The 25130-nt window shown below is 42.1% G+C and overlaps 1 protein-coding gene across 1 annotated transcript in view; it reads left to right on the plus strand.

The window, feature by feature from the left end:
• The window catches only part of GALNT14 (polypeptide N-acetylgalactosaminyltransferase 14), a 600541-nt gene that overhangs the window by 229689 nt on the left and 345722 nt on the right, over nt 1-25130 (plus strand). The window contains exon 2 of the mRNA XM_089685116.1: nt 16464-16633. Within this exon, the coding sequence (XP_089541242.1) occupies nt 16464-16633 (170 nt within the window). The remainder of the gene's footprint in view (nt 1-16463; nt 16634-25130) is intronic.

The following is a 25130-nucleotide window of genomic DNA, read 5'->3' on the forward strand; positions in this document are numbered from 1 at the left end:
ATATAATGTTTGGGGGTTTTGTGTAATCAGGCCTGATATCATTTTTTAAACATGTGTACAAAAAATTCAAAAACAGCTCTGGCAGCGGAAGGGTTAAACCCCCTCCTTCTCTTTGGATCGCCACCAGTACATTATTTTTTCTGGCACCACTGGGTCATCTTTAGTCTTCTTTCAGTGGTGGGTGAGCCTGGATTATACGGCGTGTGACACTGATATGATGACATCAGCTTTGCCATCTGCATTATTGCACATGCTCAGGGGACAGGGCGATGACTCCCTGCACTCACAGTCTTTCCTCAGTCTTTAGTTTAGTTTTGGTGGGTGTCATTGAAACCCAGAAGACATCTTGTGGTGAAGAAGAAGTACTGTGGTGAACAATTGAGTATTGCAGCCAAAGCTGCTTTTTAAGGAAGAAAAAAAGCACTAAAGTGGGCTTTAATGCAGAAAATTCAGATCCCTGCATATTTCTAATGGCGGCCGGTAACTTGCTTATAAATCACAGACTCCCTGCTGAATCCCTGTTCTCTGGTTTGCAAGATTTTATTGTATACCACATATGTTTTAATTTTTATCACAGATGGTTTGTAGTTTTTCTGGTATTACACTGAGGTTATGTGACCTGTTTAGATGCAAATAGCCTCTTTCTTTAAATCCCGGTTCTATAGAACACTGCACAATCTAGATAAATTGTAGTCATCTATCAGATAAGATTTATGATAATGGTGAGCTGCTGTATCACTTAATCAGCTTGGAAACATCTCAGTATCTAATCACAGTGTGTGTGCAGCACATGTACCGGCAATAACACCAGAATCTCTATTCGTGTCGCTCCCAATGCCGTCTCATAAATCAGTGGGAGGCCAAGAGCGCAGGACCAGTGTGACCAAGATGAGACATGGTTTATGGGCTGTAATCCAGCCCGAAGTGAATTATGGGAAGGATAATAAGAACACAGCTGGCATCTCGATGCCTCCCTGGCATACACTACAATCACCAGCTTGAGTAGTTTTGGACACTAACATCTGCTGTGGGAACTAGCTGGCGGCAAAATGATGCCTCCTTCAGATGTTGCTTTATGGTAAATTTAGATCTTTTATGAGGCTTCTTCACACTCATTCTACTATGAACAAGCTGCAAGGATTCCATATCTTGTTTAAAAAGGAACTGTACATATTATACATGGCAACTGGTAATTCTGACCGGCTTAGCTTAGTTTCAAAGTAGCAACGTTGACACAAATGGATGTAGATCTTCCATGAAAGATTGGTAGGTATAATCCTCTAAACATTCAGGGTCTTTGCAAAGGCATGCTGCTGTAGCACCCTCATATTTAGGTTTTTAGTGAGGTTAAAGTCAATTTTGTTTTTGTTTTGCTCCTCTGTAATCAGTGGAGCAGAGTGTGATTTGTTTTGGCTGTTCTGGGTCCTACAAGCTGCAGGCACCGCTACTTCTCCCTGCCTTCTAGTAGGTTCTAGAATGTAGTGGGCTGGAAGAGGTAGACCCTGAACTTGAATATTTATGGGAATATAGCCAATCCCTGGGAAGGTGTGCCCAAAAGGTGGAGAGAGAGCCCATACATAGTCAGAGGTCTGGCGCAGCTAGGTTTTTGTCCTTGAGGATGAGATCCCAGCCTGAAGGGCTGATGCCCTTCTGGGCAGGATAGTTGAAGGCTGCAAAGAGTTCTTCGAGGTCCCAGCTCAGTGGGAGCTGGGGGGCCTGTTACAGAGAGTTCATCAAGGTCTCAGCTTAGGGAGAGCTTGGGGGCCTATTAAAGAGTGTTCATCGAGGTCCAATCTCAGTGGGAGTTGGGGGCCTATTGCAGAGAGTTCATCAAGGTTCCAGCTCAGTGGGAGCTGGGGGCATATTGAAGAGAGTTCATTGAGGTTCCAGGTCAGTGGGAGCTGGGGGGACCTTTTTTTTCCTGCAAGCAGTTTTGAACCAAGTAAAGGGGTGCACTGAGTATCCGCTCTGGAGATGTACAGTACAGTGTCTCTCCAATATTGGACAAGAGGTATCCAATTATCTGGAGACATATTGGGGTGCATTTTCTAAAGAAAAATAGAATGTGCACTTTGCAAAGTGCAGTTGCTCTAGAGCTTAGTAAATAAGCAGAAGCTCTGCTGACTTCCATCTTCCAATCATGTGCAAGCAAACATTATGTTTTTTTATTTTCCTTGCATGTGATTGGGTATTCTTTGCAAAGTAAAACTTTGCCTCATTTACTAAGCTCTAGACTAGAGCAACTGCTCTAGAGTGTACAGTTTGCCTTTAGTAAATCAACCACAGTGAGTAGAGGCTTGGAAGTGGGATCCTAGTGACTGTCTGCTGTTTAACCCCTTGCTTGACTGTGTCAGTGCTGTTAAAGTGCTGTTGGAAATCTCAGACGTGCTAGTGGCTCTAGTCTCTGCAAAGAACGGGTGTGCCCTTGAGCAAAGTAGACAGAATAGAGAGTGTCTTCAAATACTGTGTGCACTAAATTCTGCAGTATCCCAAAGCTTCCCTGCACCTCATCCAAATTTAAACAGCAATGAATCATAAAAGACATTCACTGCCTTGTTACTGTGTGTAAGACTGAGGGAGCTGCTGTGTGCATGGTTGCTGTGTACCCAATAAGGAATAGAACCTGGGACAAATCTGCGGGACCCAATGTGGTCTGCACTACATTGCAAAGCAGCTTTGGACTTTTCTGTGGTCTTCAAATCCATAACTGACAACATTGACAACCAACTGAAACAAAGTATTGTAGCACTGCTTGAAAACAGGCAGAGGTTGGGGAAGATGGATCCTGGTCATACCACAGTCAGAAAGTCAAGGCAGGAAACAAATGGAGGAACAAGAGCCACGGGACAGCCTTGGGTTATATCCAGGAAAGCATGCTGGATTTGAAGAAAAGGATACCAAAGCAATTGTAAGGACGGCAAAAACTAAAACTCTAGAAGAGTGCACTTGTTCTCTGAACGAGCTAACCTGATAAAGTGTGTTTGCTATGTTATGCCTATTTCAGTCAGCAAATGGAAAAAAACATGCTTCCAATAAAAGGATGCTCAAGGCTACAGAGAAAAAATTAGTTTGTTTGAGTTGGCATCAAGGACCAAAGACAGGCAAGGTCCCACAGAAGTTGAGTGGGAGCAACAAGTTTCCACCTTGTTTAGGTGGTTTAGGACTTTTAATCAGTTCTGACACTCTAGATATGAAGAAAAGGTGTTGTTGAATTATATTCATGTGTGTGCTGCTTCAAGACGATCTGCACCCTGTTGCCATATGGAATTCCAGTTTTATGTATCTGTCCAGTGCCTGGGCCCTTTGACAACCAGTTCCTCTCTTCTAAGCCCTCTGCTTTTTTCTTTTGGTGTCATGCATGTAGCACATCCCCACCACAACATACAACAGAGATCGGTCATTAAACTGGTGTACATGATAAACTGCCAGTAGGTGAGCCTTGTCAGTAAAATGTCCCAAAAAAGAGTCTAACTTGTACTGTGGTATTCAAGGATGACTCTAAGTGTGGTGCATGGGACACTGAAGTCTGGCACCTTCTGCATCAGAGATGTTTAGACCTTCCTCAATCTGCTTTCTTGGAAGCAGCTTATAGATAGCAAAAACATTACCTTTCAGAGTCCTAACAATGGAGTGACTGTTATAGCTCTGTAACATCTCATAAAGCCAAACTGAGGAAGCCATCCTTATAGCTTAATTTAGTTACAGTAGATGTAAACCCCAACTGGATGACATTTGGAATGCTAAAACACTGTATTTAAAAACAATTGTAATTGTTTAAATAAAATACTTGTTTTTTCTTTTTATTTATCTTTTGTTACATCTTAGTGCTGCTGATCTTTGCTCTTTGCAGTGACTTCATATCTGCATGGCCACATTAATTTTTATAATAGTAAGAACAATGGAACATGTCAGTGTAATATGTGTTACATAATTACTTAGTTACATATAGTTATTCTGGCTGGAAAAAAAACAAAGTCCTTCCAGTTCAACCAAAAAAAAAAAAAATTATAATCCTATACCCACAGTTGATCCAGAGAAAGGCAAAATAAAACCAAGCAAAGCACGATCCAATTTGCTCCTGCAGGGGAAAAAAATTCCTTCCTGATCCCCCGAGAGGCAATCGGATATTCCCTGGATCAACTTTACCTATAAATGTTAGTATCCAGTTATATTCTGTGTATCCAAGAAACAATTCAGGCCTTTTTTATAACAATCCACTGAGCTGACCAGAACCAACTCTTGAGGGAGTCTATTCCACATTATCACAGCTCTTACTGTGAAGAAACCTTTCCGTATTTGGAAATTAAATCTTTTTTCCTCCAGACGTAAAGAGTGCCTCCTTGTCCTCTGTGATGACCTCAGGGTGAATAGCTCTACACCGAGTTCACTATATGAACCACTGATGCATTTATACATGTTGATCATATCCCCCCTTAATCTTCTCTTCTCAAGAGAGAATAAATTCAGTTCCTCTAATCTTTCCTCATAACTAAGCTCCTCCATGCCTCGTATCAGTTTAGTTGCCTTTCACTGTATTTTCTCCAGTTCTCCAATGTTCTTTTTGTGAATTGGTGCCCAAAACTGAACTGCATATTCCAGATGAGGTCTTACTAATGATTTGTACAGAGGTAATATGATATTTCTCTCTCTGGAGTCTATACCTCTTTTAATACAAGAGAGGATTTTGCTCGCTTTAGAAACCGCAGCTTGGCATTGCATGCCATTATTAAGCTTGTGATCTACCAGAACCTCCAGATGCTTTTCCACCATTGATTCCCCCAGTTGTACTCCCCCTAGTATGTATGATGCATGCATATTCTTAGCCCCCAAATTCATATAGTAAAAAAGTGGCCCAAAACATCCCCTAGTTGTCAGCATACTGCTGAACAATAATAAACTGATGCAGTTCAACACAATGAAAAAAAATTACATAAAAGTTGGGCAGAACATGTTTTTTTAGCTGCGTGTTTTGCTACGTGACTTGCTTTCCTGCATTTGGGCTGTCATTAACAATGAATGGCACTGCATGCTCACTATGTGGTTTTGTGCATATCGTGAATGCGAAGGCATTTATTATAGTGATCGGGGCTGTGATTGGGCGGACTCCACATTATTAGAGGTCAGGTTTCAACAGGACACTCCAGTAAGTAGGCTGGGCCTAGGCTGGACCACCAGTCATTGGGCGTACCAGAGACAGACTGTGGGCGGAATTACCTCTGTCCTGAGGACCAAGGCTGAAATATTGGAAAGTATTAAGTTTTGTAAGTTCTCTTTGACTTGGGTTCTTTATAAACCTATCTTATATCTACTGTTTTTTGTGGGTACTTTACCAATGTACAGTATATTCCTGGCAAAAAAAAAAAAACGGGAGGATGGGCTGTCTAGCACTTGCACGTATTTGTGCAAATGCGGACACACAAAATTCTAATAGCTTTATTTTAATGAAGCAAGTTTGGCTTATGCGAGTACAATGATACGTGGATTCATGAACTTAATTTGTTCCACGACTCTGGTTCCCGAACCGAATTGGTCACGAACCAAGGCAAATTTTCCCATAAGGTTCAGTGTAAATAAGGTTAATCTGTTCTGAACTTTTTTTTTGTTTGTTTTGAACCACAAAAATATGAAACAAAGTACAGTACAGTAAGAAGAGAGAGAACATTAACCTTGCTTGAGATGACTTCTGGCGTGGAGGACAGGAAGGCCAGTGGGAGACAGTTATTGTTCAGAGGGAGAATTCCCCTCCATAAGGACATTGGGGAGATCTCCTTCAGGGGTTTCCTCTCTTCTTTGTCTCTTAGCTGCAGGCTCAGTTTTGGTGAAAAATCTGTCCAATGTCACTTGTCTTTTCCTGCGCTGCATAACCCTCCGGAAATGAGAGACCATGTTATCGTTCATCAGATTCAATGCTCGTTCGTTACAGTTATGTTGGGGTGGTGCTTCTCAAAAAAATCATGGCACTCATTCCATTTTTCCATAATGGATTTTATGGCGTCACTGCTAACCTCCTCGCTGTCTTCCTCTTCCTCAGTGGAATGCTCCTCTCTGCACATTCTTGTCACCTTCATTACTGCCCTGCATGTTCTTGTCACCTTCATTACCGCTCTGCACGTTCTTGTCACCTTCCTTACCACTTTGCACGTTCTGGTCACCTTCATTACCACTCTGCACATTCTTTTCACCTTCATTACCGCTCTGCACCTTCTGGTCACCTTCACTACCGCTCTGCACGTTCTTGTCACCTTCATTACCGCTCTGCACCTTCTGGTCACCTTCATTACCGCTCTGCACTTTCTTGTCACCTTCACTACCGCTCTGCACCTTCTGGTCACCTTCATTACCACTCTGCACATTCTTGTCACCTTCATTACCGCTATGCACCTTCTGGTCACCTTAATTACCGCTCTGCGCATTCTTGTCACCTTCATTACCGCTCTGCGCATTCTTGTCACCTTCATTACTGCTCTGCACATTCTTGTCACCTTCATTACTGCCCTGCACATTCTTGTCACCTTCATTACTGCCCTGCACATTCTTGTCACCTTCATTACTGCCCTGCACATTCTTGTCACCTTCATTACCACTCTGCATGTTCTCATCACCTTCATTACTGCTCTGCACATTCTTGTCACCTTCATTACCGCCCTTCACCTTCTGGTCACCTTAATTACTGCTCTGCACATTCTTGTCACCTTCACTACTGCCCTGCACGTTCTTGTCACCCTCATTACTGCTCTGCACATTCTTGTCACCTTCATTACTGCTCTGCACATTCTTGTCACCTTCATTACCTCTCTGCACGTTCTTGTCACCTTAATTACTGCTCTGCATATTCTTGTCACCTTCACTATCACTCTGTACCTTCTGGTCACCTTCATTACAGCTCTGCACATTGTTGTCACCTTCATTACTGCTCTGCACCTTCTGGTCACCTTAATTACCGCTCTGCGCATTCTTGTCACCTTAATTACCACTCTGCACATTCTTGTCACCTTCATTACTGCTCTGCACATTCTTTTCACCTTCATTACTGCTCTCCACATTCTTGTCACCTTCATTACCTCCCTGCACCTTCTGGTTACCTTATTTTCTGCTCTGCACATTCTTGTCACCTTCATGACCACTCTGCACGTTCTTGTCACCTTCATTACCGCTCTGCATGTTCTTGTCACCTTCGTTACCGCTCTGCATAACCACACTTTCTTTTCAACAACATGCTTGCTCTGCACATTCTTGTCACATCCATTACTGCTCTGCACACTACCATGCTGTCACATTCATTACTGCTTCTTCTTACTACCATGCTTGCTTTGAATTTTCTTTGGAGCCATACTGGATGTCCAGCACAGTATGTGCTACAAAATCACACAAAAAAGCTTTACAGCAAGTGTGCACAGGGAGGTACAGTACAGTATTGTACAGTATGTGCTAAAAAGCACAACAAAAAGCTTCTCAGTACTGTAAGTGTCTTCACAGTACACTTTCAGTGTCTGTCTGTGACCGTGATCTCGCCTACAGGAAGTCACGACCACGTGTCAGAGCAGGGAAGATGGCCGCGGCTTGTGTTTGTCAACCGAAGCGGAGTTTGCGAACCAAAGCAAATTTTTGCAAACTCTTCAGTTTGCGGACCGAGTTGTCCGTGAACGGAGGTACCACTGTATTAGCACGTACATGCGTGAATGTGCATAAAAATACTGAACACAGATTTGTTTTTTCGTTTTGCTGGTCTGTATGCAGTGCATGTATACAAGTATGTGTGTACAGGCACATTGAAAACAATGGTCTGCATTTACATCAATAAAAAAAAACAAAAAACGCCGGTATGCCTAAAAACTCTGCATTTTCAGGCAGTAGTATGCAAGAGGCCTATTTGTTTTCCAAGGTCCAGTAAGGTGATCAGTATTCCCCATGGGGCCCTTTATCTTATGTTTATTGGGCTAATTGTCATTTTTTACCACATATCCCAACTGCCTGACAAATTCCCAGATTAAAGCACCTTATTTGTGTCTGCTGGAATTTCCTCCTCCGGCTCAGCGGTCCGATGATGCGGCACTGAAAGACCTTGAGTATATACTGTAATTCTTCACGGCTGAAGTAATATAGTGATAATTAGGACCTGTAAGTGTTATTTAATGTGTACATTTCATAACAAAGAAGTTAATGCTTTATCAGAGCACTGAGCGGTACAGTACATCCTCCGCTGGGAATGACATTTTGGCTGACAGCGGTCCTATCAGAGCATGCAATATTTCCACGAGCCTTGTGCTTGTAATTAATATCAAGCGCTGGAACACGTCTGAGTAATGTGCTGCCATTAACTCCAAGACGCCTGGAACAATAGAGCTGCTTGTAAAAGCTTTAGGAGAACAAAATAATAAAACTTTAAGTCACACTGATATGTAAAGTAAATCTAAAACCAGAAACCATTTTTAACATATTAATGCCATTCAAAAAGCCAAATAGGTTTGCACTGATAGCGGCATCGGTGCTGATACTAAACATTTGCAGGAGTGCTCGTATCCGTGCAAATGCTCCCATACCTGAAATTGATACCTTTCCGGTGCGATTTGAGCCCACACAAAATGAATGGTCTCAAATCGCCCTGCAAAGAATTGCATGTGATTTGATCAGGAATGTGGTGCAATTCCTGTCTGAATCACATGTGCTTTCCCTGCAGGTGCGGTGCAATTTGCAGTGCGATTTGAGATATTAATTTTGCATGGCTCCAATCGCACCGCACCCACAGGGAAATCGAATGTGATTTGGAGAGAAATCACACTGGCTTCCTATTCCAATCTTATGCAGATCTTTGCAGTGTGATTTGAGCCCAATCATTTTGTATGGGCTCAAATCGCGCCGCAAAGGTAACGGTAATCAGTATCTGCAAGTACTTGATCACAAGTATCGTACTCATACTTGCCGATTAAAAAAACTGTATTGGTGCTACCCTATTTTCTATGTTTTAGATCTGCAGGTTCCATTAAAATGATGCCTGGAGATCCTGCCATGAAGGTCCTCAGTCAGTCCTTAGTAAAGGGTGACAACGCTTTGTCCATGTCTCCCAGTTGTGCTCCTGAGTTGTCACCCTATCACATACACTTGCAGTGGAATCACGTATCATACAAACATGTTTTATTGTTGTTGCCATCTGGAAGCCAGTTCACAGTAATGGAGAGCACTCAGAGCAGCCACCCCCCAGAGTGAGTGTATGCAGAGAGAAAGCAGCTGAAACAAGTTGGGCGAGATCAGCAGCACAAAGATGCAAAAAGGCTGCATTCTGACGTGCGTCTAACATGCCTCTTCTCTGCAATTGATGAATGACAGGCTGCAAGGAAGCAATGTGATGCCTCTTCACATCCAGTTTTGTCCCCATTTAAAGCAATACCAAAAAGTGCACTTAATTTTATTTCACTGCAAACACTCAAGTACCGCGTTACACAATAAGTCCAATGTGATTGTGCTCAGTGCCACTCCAAACACTTCAACATAAGTGCCGTATAGGTGATAACTTCCCACAGGTGTCTTCCACTTACACCCCACTTATCAAATATACTTCTTTATATAGCAAGAGAGTCAAAATGTGCCAAAGGACTTCCAGCTTGGTTATACTCCATCCGGCACTCCATATGGCTTGGAGGCCCTTTATTCACTCATATATAGACCAAAATCATATAGCAAGTCCATAGGGAGAAAGAAGAAGAGCCTCTCATAGTGAAATACAACTTTTATTAAGAAGGATTAAAAGCCAACGCACTTATACAGGTACTTTTTTGAGATCTCATGTAAAGCAGGAAGAGCTGCTATGTACATCCAGCCCGTGCTTCAGTGAATGGATGTGACATCACCGGAAGTCCCTTCCTATGCATTACGATGTCCCCAGGAGCAAGTACATAAGTATTTTGATTATTAGCGAAGATACAAAGCAGAAGGCAGCAAGCAATGTCAAGTATGCAAGCTGAGGATACTACAGGTAGGCAAAAGGTCCAGAGGCAGGTCAGCAGAAAGGTTGGGTGGTACACTAGAAGGTAGATTTAGGTCAGGTCACAGATAAAGGGGAACTAGCTAAGGACCACTCAACAATTTCTCCATGTAATGCTCCAGTTTTTAAGGCCATTTGGCGGCAATACCAGTTCTGAACGTGCATGCGCATGCTGCAAGGCTTACAAACCATTATGCACTTTATGTACTCACTCCCCCTCTCTGTTGGGGTCCCCCAAGGTTCTGTCCTCGGGCCCCTTCTCTTCTCCATTTACACCTGCTCCCTTGGTCAACTGATGCACTCCCACGGCTTCAACTACCATCTCTATGCCGATGACGCTCAAATCTATCTCTCTACCCCTCGCCTCACCCCTTCAGTCTCCGCCCGAATCACTAGCCTTCTGAACGACATATCAGACTGGATGTCATTTCACTTCCTCAAATTAAACCTTGCCAAAACCAAGCTCCTACTTTTCCCCTCAGCCCGCGCCCCCCCCCCGACCTCTCCATCGCGACCAACAACGCCACCATCAGCCCCACCCCGCAAGAGTACTAGGTGTCATTCTAGACTCCAATCTGTCTTTCCAGCCCCAGATCCAATCTCTGACGAATTCATGCAGACTCCACCTCTGCAACATCTCCAAAATACGCACGTTCCTAACTCCAGAAACTACAAAGCAACTCATTCACTCCCTTATCATATCACGACTTGACTACTGTAACTCCCTCCTCGCCGGCCTACCTCATCACAGGCTTTCCCCGCTTCAGTCTATCCTGAATTCTGCGGCCAGACTCATCCACCTTACCAACCGCTCCGTATCCAGCACCCCTCTCTGCCAATCCCTCCAATGGCTTCCGATTGCCCAACAGATAAAATTCGAAATACTAACATTGACATACAAAGCTGTCCATAACACTGCCCCAAACTACCTCACCAACCTGATATCCATCTACCACCCAAAACGCACTCTCCGCTCCTCACAAGACCGCCTACTCTCTAGCTCCTTGGTCTCCTCCTCCTATGCCCATCTCCAGGACTTCTCCAGGGCTTCCCCCATCCTCTGGAACTCACTACCCCAATCCATCAGACTGTCACCTACCCTCCTCACCTTTAGGCGCACCCTGAAAACCCATCTCTTCAGAGAAGCCTACCCTGCCCTCACCTAACTGCTAATCTCCTCCGCTCTCCCCACCACTCCATCCCCCACAGCTATTTCCTCATGTACCACTCTCCCCTCCCTCCTAGATTGTAAGCTCCAAGGAGCAGGGCCCTCGAACACCTCGTGTATTTTATTGTATTGTTACTGTACTGTCTCATGTATTGTCTCCCATTGTAATGTACAGCGCTGAGCAAACTGTTGGCGCTATATAAATACTGTGTAGTAATAATAATAATAATAATGTACATTACTGTAGTATGTGAATAAATCCAAACTATCCTTGATTTGAAGGGACTTCCCCTCTTTTGGAACAATGTCCCTCTGTCCTTCTTTCCGCCTCACTTGTCCATCATTTAGGTCTGATGATTATGTCCGTATAAACAATGCACTATTTATCTATCAAAAATCTTGAAAAGCTGCATTTGTAAATTTCAAAAGCCAGTATAAATGAACAGTAGTAGTAAAAAAGACGTTTGTGGGTTTCACCAATCATTTTTTGTGCTTTAATTTTCATGTGTGTAGCAGGAGTGTGTCATTTACCTATATACTTTTTGCTAGTAGTTGTCCCTCATTCCAGTCTCAGAAAGTTGGGAGGAATGTATGAACCTGCGCATACGCTCAAATAGGTATTCTTGTGAAGGAACATATGAGAAATGTCTTACACAAGCTAATGTGGTATTTAACCTAGCAGCATGTACCTAAACCTTCATGTCAGGTTTGAGCAAACTGACCATTTTAACAGGTTAAAAGCACCTCATATGTTTTTTCTCCAGGATGTTTTTAAGTAAAATGTGCACTGACAATACACTTTTCCTGCATGAATACATGCCCATTTTCAACACTTCTCTGTAAACACTTTAATTTAAATAAATCTATTTATTGTCAGTCTGTTTTCAGTGACTGCCGACTGCTTAAAAGCGTTCTCCCTCATAGACCCATAAATAAAAAGTGTCATCGATGCTTTTCAGACTCTTATTAACATGATAAATGTGCAGCAGCAAAGTGAATAAGAATCAATTATCGGATAAATATCACACTTCTCAAAAGTTTCAACTTTCTTGCTTGAAATACAACGGAACAAGTGAATGGACATTCCAGCTTTATGGTGAGTGGTGAGATGCAGAGAGCATCTTTACCTATTTGTTTTACAGATAAATCTGCCTAGCTCCTTATGGCGTACAACAAGTTGAAGCTGCTCAGTGTTTGCTTAGAGAAACCATTTTCAACCAGGGTTTCTCCAGAGGTTATTAGAGCTGTGGCGGATTGATCACCCATTCGATAGTGCCTGCATAGTTCCAAAGCCTTGGCAGCACCAGCTGCTTGACACCAATTACCTTTTTGACTGTAAAAGTGGCATTCTGGCCATCACTGTAAGGGTATTCTTCCTGCTGGCCACCACTGTAAGGGTAGTGTTCCTACATGCCACCACTGTACAGGTATTCCTCCTACTGACCACCACTGTAAGGGCATTCTTCCTACTGGCCACCACTATAAGGGTATTCTTCCTACTGACTACCAATGTAAGGACATTCTTCTTACTGACCACCACTTTTAGGGGATTCTTCCTACTGGCCACCACTGTAAGGGCATTCTTTCTACTGACCACCACTGTAAGGGCATTCTTCCTACTGGCCACCACTATAAGGGTATTCTTCCTACTGACTACCAATGTAAGGACATTCTTCTTACTGACCACCACTTTTAGGGCCTTCTTCCTACTGGCCACCACTGTAAGGGCATTCTTTCTACTGGCCACCACTGTAAGGGCATTCTTCCTACTTACTACCAGTCTAAGGGCATTCTAGTTACTGTCCACCATTTTAAGGGCATTCTTCCTACTAGCCACCACTGTAAGGGTATTCATCCTACTGCTCACTTTTGTAAGGGTATTCTTCCTACTGACTACCGATGTAAGAGCATTCTTCTTACTAACCACCATTGTCAGGGCATTCTTCTTACCAGCCACCACTGTAAGGGCAATAATCCTACTTTTATAAGGGTATTCTTTCTACTGACCACCTATGTAAGGGCATTTCTCCTATTAGCCACAAATGTAAGGGGCATTCTTCCTATTGGCCACCACTGTAAAGGCATTCTTTCTACTGGCCACCACTGTGAGGGGTATTCTTCTTACTAACCACCAATGTAAGGGTATTCTTCCTACTGACCACTGATGTGTGGGTATTCTTCCTACTAGTCACCAGTGTAAGGGGCATTTTTTCCTAATGACCACCAATGAATTGGTTTTTACCAAAGCTTCTCCTAGATCTGAAGACGTCAAGGGTTCCTCAGGGATAAAAAAGTCGAGTAAGGCTCCATGTACACGGGACACTTCTGAATGATGGAAACTGACTGCTGGATAATGTAGGTTAAAAAACGTCTGTTTAGCCGCGTTTGCATACCACGTTTATGTGCCTTTATGAGCATTTGAAGTATTTTTTAAAGATAACCTCAGGAGACCATTCAAAATGCCCAGAATGCACTGAAAAACAGTAAAAAAATTAACTATTTCAGACATTTTGAGATAAATAGAGAGGGCAGTATTTGTTGAGACTAGCTGTTTTTTTTTTTTTATTGTGGTGTTTGGAAGTGTTCCAGCTCATTTCTGTGCAGAAATTATTGCAGCAGTGTCTAACATATTTTCTTTCATGTGAAACCTCAAAGTATGGTGTACCAGGTCCATTTGAGTTCCGGGAAAAGGCTTTGCATGCATTTTTCATAATGAAAAAAGGCTCTGGACAGCATCTGGAAATGGAAGAGTTAAAAAATGTTTACAAACACAAACGCTTATAAATGCGGTTAGCCGCGTTTACACGTGTTTACAAACGTGTACTCCTGAACGCAAGTTTGGTGCGTTCAAAAAACGACTGTAAACGACATAGTGTACATAGACACATAGGAAAACATTAGGGAGAGTTCAGGGGCTGCTGAAAAAAACGCAGAAAAGCTCCTAATTGTGAGTTTATCAGCTGCAGTGTACATGGAGCCTTAGGCTATCGTAGAGCATACATGAATCCAATACATATGAGAAGCCTGTGCTAAAATAAAATGCTAAACGTGTTGCAATAAACTTGACAGCTGCTGTGTAAATATCAAAGAATATTTTTATACACTCTAATGACTTTGTCTGACACAGCACTATAAATATATCTAATGTAAAAATATAAAAATTCAATACTAAAAACAAGAGTGCTGTCAGTGATAAATAACTTATAAAAATAACCAGAAAACAAACGACAATGTAAACTTATATCACCCAGCCCTCAGCGCTGTAAATATAACAAATCTTCAGATGGCTATTAATGCTTATATTAAATAAAATATCGCAAATAGAATCTAAACATGTGCAAACACAATGCTTGTAATGTGCCAATAGGCAAACAAATACAGTACTGTGCAAAAGTTATAGACAGGTATGAAGAAATGCTGTAAAATAAGAATGCTTTCAAAAATATATATTTTAATTGTTTATTTTTAGCAATTTACAAAATGCAACATGAGCAAACACAAAAAAAAAATCTAAATCAAACCAATATTTGGTGTGACTATCCTTTGTCTTCAAACCAGCATCAATTCAACGCATCAAACTTTTCTGAAGAAGCACAAAGGAACAGGCAACATTAAGGACCGTAGATGCAATGGTCAGCCAAGGCAACTTAATGCAGCAGATAAAAGACGCATCCTTCCCTTCAACATTCGAAGATGTCCAGCAATGACATCAGTACAGAACTGGTGGAAGCAAGTAGGACCCAGGTACACCCATCTACTCTTCGGAGAAGTCTGGACAGAAGTGGTCTTCATGGAAGCATTGTGCTCAAAAAGCTATACATCTGACGTGGAAACAAGGCTACTCAACTTTGTAAACATAGGAACTGGGGTGCAGAAAGGTGGCAGCAGGTGCTCTGGACTGATGAGTCAAAATTTGAAATATTTGGCTGTAGCAAGAGGTAGTTTATTCACTGAAGGGCTGTAGTGTGGTACAGTAATGAGTGTTTGCAGGCAACAGTGAAGCATGGTTTGAGGTTCCTTGCAAGTTTGGGACTGCATTTCTGCAAATGGAGTTGAAGATTTGGTCAGCATCAATGGTGTCCTTAATGCTGAAAAATACATGCAGATACTTTTCCACTATGCCATACCATCAGGGAGGCGTGTGATTGGCACCAGATTTATTCTGCAGCAGGACAATGACCCCAAACATACAAACCAACACCATTAAGAACTATCTTCAGTGTAAAGAAGAACTAGGAGTCCTGGAAGTGATAGTTTGGCCCCCACAGAGCCCTGATCTCAACATTATCGAGTCTGTCTGAGATTACATGAAGACACAGAAGGATTTGAGACAGCCTACATCCACATAAGATCTGTGGTTAGTTCTCCAAGATGTTTGGAACAACCTACCTGCCAAATTCCTTCAAAAAGTGTGTGCAGGTGAAGAATTGATGCTGTTTTGAAGGCAATGGGTGGTCACACCAAGTACTGATTTGATTTGGATTTCTCTTCTGTTCATTTACTTTCCATTTTGCTAAATTATAAAAATAAACTATTAACACTTCTATTTCTGAAAGCATTCTTCATTTACAGAATCTTTTCACAACCGTCCATAACGTTTGCAGAGCACTATATGTGCAATTCCAGATATGCAAGATAATTAGTCTTCCTTCCACACAGTGGGAAAGTTCACAAAGGTAAAAACAAGCTCATGAAATAAAAAGTTCAAAGCACCAATGTTCAAGATTGTGAATAATGCTAAAAAATAAATATGTTCTCTTGTTCCTTCCAAAGGTAATATTTGATCCACTTATACTTACCCATCCCGATCCAGTGATGTGCATGAGAGCAGCGTCTCTCCTGGGTCTCTGCCTCCTTGATGGCTCACATAGCAGTGGGAGCCATTGGCTCCTGCTTCTGTCAGTTATGACCAGTTTGTGATTGACAGCATTCACAGGAGTGCGGCTCGGGTGCGAGCCTACCCGTGTCCACCCATAGCAAGTGGCTTGCTATTGGGGGCACTCAGCAGGGGGGAGAAGCCAGGACTGCCTGGGGGGGGGGGGGACCCAGAAAGAACAGGATCTGGGCTGCCCTATGAAAACTCATTATACAGAGCAGGTAAGTATAACATGTTTGTTAGTTAAAAACAAATTCAACCTTTAGAACCACATTAAGCTGCCTGTATAACAAGAACCTTGTGAACAAATATAATATTTCTTTATAATGTTGTTAGGAAAGTAACTACAGTTACATTTGTGTCTTCCAATTCAACATGACATGTGTCAGACATTCTCAAGATGAGTCTGAAAGCTATCATCTGGATTTCTGTGTCTGCAGGATGCGGATGTGGATTGGGATGATCTGTGGGACCAGTTTGATGAACGCCGTTACCTGAACGCCCAGAGATGGAAGCCTGGAGAGGACCCCTACAGGCTGTATGCATTCAACCAGCGGGAGAGTGAGCGGATACCAAGCGACCGCGCCATTAAGGACACCAGACATTACAAGTCAGTCCACATGTTCTCATGATTTAATTTGCCTCCAATTTTTTTTTATTTTTTTTCCAGGTTTGCATGGAATATATCAGGTATTTATGGTGGGCACTTTGATTGATCAATTATTGTAAAGTTATCTAGAAGAAACTTCGAGGTGATACTTAATAAAGGTGTGATATCGGAGCCTGAGATCATTAGCCAAGCACATTGGTAAAAGCAATTAGCTTTTATTTCTTCAGGCAAAATAGCTTTCTTTGGCATAGACAAAAACAAATATTCCGTACACTTGTGACTTACTGCCATCTTGTCCCATGAAGAGTTAATGTCCCCGACTGCCTCAAAGGTCCTAGGGGTCAGGTCACCAGTGGTCACATCGGGTGCAATTTGGCATGTGATTTGCATGCCAGACGACTTGCAAATCGTAAGGCAAGTCGCACCCTATTGTCCGCTTTTAGAGCGGTCATATCAGTACGGTTCTGACTTGGTCGGAGCCGCACCGATTTCTAAAGTAGTGCATGCATTACTTTTTTTGCGATTTGCATAGACATCTGTGTCAAATGTCTTCCAAATCGCAATAAAATTGGCAGGTCACCCGATTTTGAAATTATGCGACTTCACTGTAAGTCACACAATTTCGAAATCGGCTTTGATGTGACCGAGGTATAAGTGCCCGGTCACATCGGTGTGATTTCAGGTACGATTTGGGACTTGAAATTGCACCTGAAATCGCATCTAATGAATGTGAATGTCGGTGTCTTAACATGTGCGATTTTCTGCAGTGCGATTTCTAAAGTAGTTTTTGCATTACTTTTTTCTGCAGTTTTGTTGCGATTTCACACACATAGAATATAATGGAAATCGCGCTGCAAATTGAAAATCATTGAAAATCTTCACAAGTAGCAATAAATCTTCAGAAATCGCGCCTAAGTGTGTACTGCTCAACACTTCACCTTACAGAGAGGTGCTGGCTGTTTCTTGTTCTTTTTCTGGACTCTCACGCAGACGGATTAAAGCCTAGTACACACTATTATATTATTATTATACAGGATTTATATAGCGCCAACAGTTAGCTCAGCGCTTTACAATATAACGGGAGACAATACAGCAACGATACAGTTCAATACAAGAGGGATAGGAGGGCCCTGCTCCTTGGAGCTTACAATCTAGGAGGGATCACTATTAGAAAATTTGATCAACAATCATTCCCATTTTTCCGTGTTCTCATCCCATGTTGACAATGAGAATACCTACTTAAATGGTACTTCCCATGTACATACAGTAGCTATGGTCCATGTCTGGTCTGTGGTCGTATATTGTTTTCAATTATGCCGGTCTTGCTCCTTCAATTTTTATAGGACAAATACTGTCCTAATTAAACAAAATCAGACGTTATGATAACTATCAGGAAAATTTTTCATCTGAACAATCCATATCGGCTCTAGAAAGCAATGTACTTACAAACAGAAAATCAAACATTTGATTGTCCTGAATACGGATATTTTGGTCCAATATCTAATAGTGTGTACTAGACTTAACCCCATCAGGACCAACGTCCCTGTAACCAAGGTTTGGAGGTTCTTTCCCACCCAAATCTCTGAATTCTGGGGACTGAGGAATTAGCAATCCAGAGAATACAAAAAATCAGTCCTCTCTAACCAGACTACCCCAGAACCCCTCACCTGTAATGGATGAGAACTCCTGTGTACTCAGCAATGTGTTCAAACTGTCCCCTTTAGCCCTCATGCACACGGGACGTTTTGATAACACTGGTAACGTTAGCTGTGTAAAGTCACGTTAAAAACGTGAGTTTTTAATCTTTTTTTCACGTTTTTGCATTAGCGTTTAGCGGCGTTTTGCAGCGATTAGCAGCATTTTGCAGCATTTAAATTTTTTAGAGGTTTTTTTGACCATAATAAAAAAAATTTCTTGGTCAAAAGAACATCCAAAAACGCCTCTTTGCCACATTTTTCAGCATTAGAGCGTTTGTACAGCTAAAAAACTCCTCTAGAAACCCACTAGTCCTGGGGTTTTTTTCTAGCCAAAAAACATCCCAGCCAAAAAACGTTGCTTACAGTCTGTATATATGCATGGACACATAGGATAACATGCTGGGGGGTTTACTGGCTGTAGAAAAAAACATAAAAAGCCAAAAACAGCCGCTGTAAAAACGTCCCGTGTGCATGAGGGCTTAAAGGGACCACAACCCAAATAGTGGAGAAACATACCTACTGTCCAGGACACATCCCTGGCATCCTGTACAAATTCTAAATAGGTGAGCAATGTAGTGACTAAATGTAAGGCTAGATTCACTCCGGCAGCAGAGGGGCAGTAAAAACAGGTGGTTAATCCGTGTTTTTACCATCCCCGAATGCCCATGTCCAAAAGAACCTTGAAATCACTCTAGTGTGTGCACATTGCCACAGCCATGATGATTAGCTCCATGGTGAAGCTATTTCCAACCCAGTATGTCATACTTGCCTATTGAAACCAAGTGGGCAATGCAGCAAAAAAAAAAAAAAAATCCTCTATTGGCTGGGAAAAAAAAGGCAAAAAAAAAGGGTAGGTATGTACTCTAGTGGCAAATCATATGTCATACCTAGCATACTGGCAGAGTGATAGCTGTGTGAAAATAAATTTCAGGATACACCACCTGAATGATATATTATTTGCACTGGAAGTCTGGCAAGAAAATTCCTATATCTGACTTTGCTTGCAATGTTTTAACGTTTATACTTTATATATGCTTATGAAAGTGAGTACTCAAATAACTAATAAAATAACAGTGTAACAGCAGTGAGAAAATCAAATGCAGAATCTGCCAACAAAATGGTATATTGTATCCATTGGAAGTGTAGTTCCATAGACATACTATGAGAAAATAGGAACAGAAAATATAATATGTGTACTACTAGTACTGCATAAGTATGTAGTATACAAATACAGATCTTTGTAGGTAATGCAATGATTTCAGGTTGCAGCATTCAAATGCAGAGCTCAAAACTACAATTTATAAGTAGGCTTGCATGCCACCATGTGTAAATAATAATATCAACATTTTGGTAGTGCTTTCAAACAATTGTTCTTGTATATGTATATGTGTATATATATATATATATATATATATATATATATATATATATACTGTGTATATATGAATATATATATATATATTTGTAGCACGTATGTGGCAAACATGCCACTTTCAGGTTTGGGGAGAAGCAGTGTACATGCGTGAGCAAGCATGGATGGCTTCTAGATGTGCATTTACCTGTGCATGCACATACACCACAAGCACGGCACATTCAACCATCCAGTGCCAGAAAGCGCCGGGGATTTTACGCTTCAGCACACAGCTTGTGAACGTCCGTTTGCATGAGGCTTCAGAACTAAACAAAATCTGTCTGGAGTGGTTCTTTAAGATGGATTCTCCTATTTATAGCCCTCTCTGCAACCAAACATGACAGAAGCCAATTTTTCTGTGCGAGATGGTAGTGCATATTTCATTACACGCACCTGCGCCTCGGAGTACACATGTGTTCTGCTCAGCAGCTGCGGAGACATTGACAATGCTAATTCATTCTCTGGCTGAAGATCTAATCCCTGGATATGTCAGATAGAAACCTCTGTACTATGATGGGAGCACCTCCGCTGCACAGGCTCTTTAATTATTCCCTACCAAGTGAAATCTTCTGCAGTCCTGTTTAGAGGAAGGAGCCCATCCTCAGCGTGCAGCCCTTTGATATTCCATCATAAAGCAGAATTATGCAATAGGAAACAACTTTCTGGAGAGAAACATTTTCAAACTAAGCTCCAGGCAAACAGTTGAAATTTATATATATATATATATGAGCTGTTTTACCTTCCAACGGAGTCAGTTTTCTGTCTATCCTGTCTGGAGATATGTACAGCTCTGCCATACAGCACAGCCATATCTGGCAGAGGAAGAGAACTGTTTTTTTTCTGTTGCATTTCAGTAACTCTAAGGGCTAGTGTACACTAGTGTTTCTCTCTGAAGAGTATTCCACATTTAGATCACTTTTCAGTCACTCTTCTACATTTACGACGATACTTCACATGTGTGGCCCAACTGATGGTAACATACATGTGTTCGCCTATGCTGTGCTTTCTATATGGGGTATGTACAGGGGTGACAGGAGTGCTTTCATTTTTTTTTTTATATAATTCAGTTTTGTTTACACTTTTTGGCTATATTATTGCTATCAAAAGCATGGACAGGTGACAGGTACTCTTTATAGAAACATTGGGGGTCTATTAGATCCTCAATAAGGTGTACAAAGAGAGTCTCATAAAAGTGATCAGATCACTTTCATCAGAAAGCCCTTTGCCGACTCTTTGGCCCTGTTCACATCTGAGTAACACACCCTCAACACATTATTTGCTTTTCTTAGCTTTTTTTGTAGCGCATTCATTTGAATGTGCTGCCCTTCACTCCAAAAACGTGCCAAAATTACTCCTGTACCCTTTTTTGGAGCCGACTTTGGTGCGATATTTAATTTGCATGTTTTTACGTGTTTTTGGTTGTTTTGTCATACACAGGGGCAGACTGACAACTCATGGGGCCCCCGGGCAATAGGGGATCATGGGGCCCCTGTGTCCTTGCCCAAAGTCAAAAAAGCCTATGAAAAAGGTACCAGGGGCATCTCATGGGGCCCCCTACTGACCCCGGGCCCTCGGGCAGTGCCCGAGTTTCCAAATGGTCAGTCAGCCCCTGGTCATGCAACAAAACCCCCGTGTCTTTAGCATATTTGGGGTGTCATTAACAATGAATGGCATACAAACGCACCGTATGGCACATTTTTAGCGGGTTTCAGAACTACGGACAAAATTATGCCCGCAGTTCTGCTACGCCCAAATGTGAACAGGGTATCTGGTACCAAGCACAGGGCTGCAGCAGCAACTATGAGCTTCATTGAACCTCTTGTCTAGGTAGACAAGGGGTTAACACTTGCTGCCTGCCCACATATTTGCTGACGGCAGGCAGCAGCTACGCGCTAGCCGATGTACCCGTACATTGCCTCCTGTTTCCAGGTCTTCAGATACGCATGCTCATGCCCACTGCTGACCTACGCTGTGATTGGACATAGCACAAGTTCATCAGCAGGTTTCAGCCAATGATTTTGGCTTTATACCTGCTGATTGGTTGTGGCCAATCACAGCATAGAGCTCTGTGTACAAAGACAAAGAATTCTGTACACAGACAGCGATCTGGCTGTTTCTTCTCCCTGAAATCAAATCTGAGTTCAGGGAGAAAAAGCAGCCAGATCTGTAAGCAAAGGCAGTACATATTACAGTTTTTAAGCACATTCATTATAGGTACTTATATAGTGTCATCAATTTACACAGCGCTTTACAAATATATAGTACATTCACATCAGTCCCTAACCCTCAAGGGGTGTACAACCTAAGGTCCCTAACTTACATTCATACTTACACATACTAGGGCCAATTTAGACAGGAGCCAATTAACCTACCAGCATGTCTTTGGAGTGTGGGAGGAAACCAGAGTACCTGGAGGAAACCCACGCAGGCACAGGGAGAACATGCAAACTCCAGGCAGGTGGTGCTGTGGTTGGGATTCGAACCAACGACCCTAGTACTGCCAGGGGGAAGTGCTAACCATTTAGCCACTGTGCTACCGTAGTTAAACCCTTGATTTCCCCATGATGTTTAGCCCTTCCCACCCAGTGTCATTAGTACAGTGTGCGGTATTATCACTAATCACTGTATTTCATCAGTGTCAGTCAGTGTCCCTCCCAGCCAGTCTGTGCCAGATTGCCCACTACACTATCACAGTCTCACTATAAATTGCTGACCACTACCATTACTAGTATAGTGTCTATAGCTGTATAAATTCCAGTATTTATACCATAGCAGGGGTGGACTGACCATTTGGAAACTCGGGCACTGCCTGAGGGCCCGGGGTCAGTAGGGGGTCCCATGAGATGCCCCTGGTTTCTTTTATATAGGCTTTTTTGATTTTGGGCATGGACACAGGGGCCCCATGATCCCCTATTGCCCGGGGGCCCCATGAGTTGTCAGTCCGCCCCTGTACCATAGTTTGTAGACTCTACAATCTTCACACAAACCAATTATTATACACTTATTGGCATTTTTTTTTCAACCAGAGGCATGTAGCAGAATACATTTTGGCCTACATTTTTTAAGAAATTTGATTTTATTGGATATACTTTATATGAGAAAGTAAAAAAAATATTCTTCTTCTTTCAAAATTGTTGATCTTTTTTCATTTATACAATAAAAAAAACCCACTGTTGATCAAACACGACCAAAAGAAAGCTCTATTTGTGACAACAAAATTTAATTTAGGTACGGAGTTGCATGACCAAATAATTACCAGTTAAAATAGCGTGCTAAAAAGTAAAAGATGCCTTGGTTATGAAGGGGGGTAAAACTTTCTGGAGGTTAAGTGGTTAAAGTGCGTTGGTGGAAATAGCCCTTATCCCCTAAAACTAGGGGCACCTTGTTCATATATCACAGCATCACAATCATTCAGAATATTGAAATGCAGAGCTGAACTTTTCTTTTCTGATCCATTAGGATAAACAAGCTGCGATGTTCCATTTAGTCTCCTGTTTTTCTCTGAAGTTTTCTTAGAAGTACAAAACTTTCTCTTTTTCCCCATTATACTTATATGTTATTATGTAGCCATTTATCTTGTCTGGTATAGAACAGCTTATTGAATTTTTCTTTTGGCATCCAGAGATTGCTCATCGCTTGTCGCTTCCACCAGCTCCCGTCCCTCATCAGATATATTCTTGTGATATTGCTATTTATTTCTTTGTGCTTTTCTTTGTTTTATCTATCCTCTGATCCTGTTTTTATATTAAAGGATTTTTTGTTTTTGTGACAAAGCATTGAAAAATAAATATTTCTGAGTCAGTCTCTGCCTCTGGATGTAAATCCAAAACCTTTTTGTTAGTTTCGGATAGAGTAGGGAAGGGTTAATGGTGAACTCCAGGATTCAAAAATATTGTCTACATACAAGAGCCATGTGTGTTCTTCCTTGTATCCTCTTAGGGGGAGATTTACTAAAATTGGAGCACTCAGAATCTGGTGCAGCTGTGGATGGCAGCCAATCAGCTTCTAACTTCAGCTTGTTCAGTTAAGCTTTGGGAATAAAACCTGGAAGCTGATTGGTTTCTATGCAGAGCTGCACCAGATTTTACACTCTTCAGTTTTAGTAAATGACCCCAAAAGTGTGCTTTGTGTATTTCTTTCAGATCTGTGCAGTATTCCTGTTTGACACTTTGCCTCAGTGCAGGAGTTTTCTGTATTAAAGACCCATCAGTACTGCTCTTTCTCCTTGTGCAGGGTGACTGGTCTTGTTTCCGCCCCTTGCTGTAGTTTATTGCAGGCAGCTTGTAGTGGGTGGGGCCTGTGGAGTCCCTCCCACAGGTCTGTTCTCTGCACAGGCTATGTACAGCACAGTGATGATGTCACTGCTACTTTTACAAAGTAACATCTAGGTTTGCAAGGGTATTTGCTGCACATAATAGAAATGTATACCTTTTGTGGCTGTTAAAGTTTTTGTGTCCAGAATTCAGCTTTAAAACCTAAAAGCTTTTTTTTTATTTGTTTTCTGATTGTGTCCTTTTGGTTATTATTATTATTATTATACAGTATTTATAAAGCGCCAATATTTCGCTCAGCGCTGTACATTACAAAGGGGGACAGAACATGTGACAGAACAATAACAATACAATGCAAAACATGAGGGGATTGAGGGCCCTGCTCTTTCGAGCTTACAATTTAGGAGGGAGGGGATGGTGGCACAGGAGGAGATAGCTGTGGGGGATGGGGTGGTAGGAGGTTGGCAAGTTAGCAGGGGGTGGGGTAGGCTTCCCTGAAGAGATGGGTTTTCAGGGTGCGCCTAAAGGAGAGGAGAGTAGGTAATAATCTGATGGGTTGGGGCAGGGAGTTCCAGAGAATGGGTGACACCCTGGAGAAGTCCTGGAGGCGGGCATGGGAGGAGGAGACTAGGGAACTAGAGAGAAGGAGGTCTTGTGAGGAGCGGAGTGTGCGTGCTGGGCGGTACTTGGATATTAGGTCAGTGATGTAGTTCGGGGCAGTATAGTGGACAGCTTTGTACGTCAGTGTTAGGATTTTGAATTTAATCTGTTGGGTCCTTCATCTCATATTTCTGTTCCATCAAAAGGACAGGCAGGTAAAATAAATCCCCCCAAAGTAAGCAGAATCACCCTCTTAGGCTAGGTTCACATGTTTACGCTGTTCATCTAGCTACCGTGCGTTTTGGTACAGCACCATTTTTCAAAAGGGGCATGTGTTTTTCACACAGTAGTCCTTTGAAATGAATGGACTGCCCTAAATGCGATGTGTGGAAACGCACAAAAACATGCGCGTGCTTTGTCGCATCTGCATAGGTGGGAGTAGATCCTTGGAAAAGTTGTCATGGGAACAAGTGTCCCCATTGTAATATTTCTCCTATATTTGTAATTTGATGGCGACT

Source organism: Staurois parvus, unplaced genomic scaffold (genome assembly GCF_062004578.1).
Source record: "Staurois parvus isolate SC_StPar_1 unplaced genomic scaffold, SC_StPar_1.0 ptg000362l, whole genome shotgun sequence".
In the NCBI taxonomy this organism is placed as follows: domain Eukaryota; kingdom Metazoa; phylum Chordata; class Amphibia; order Anura; family Ranidae; genus Staurois; species Staurois parvus.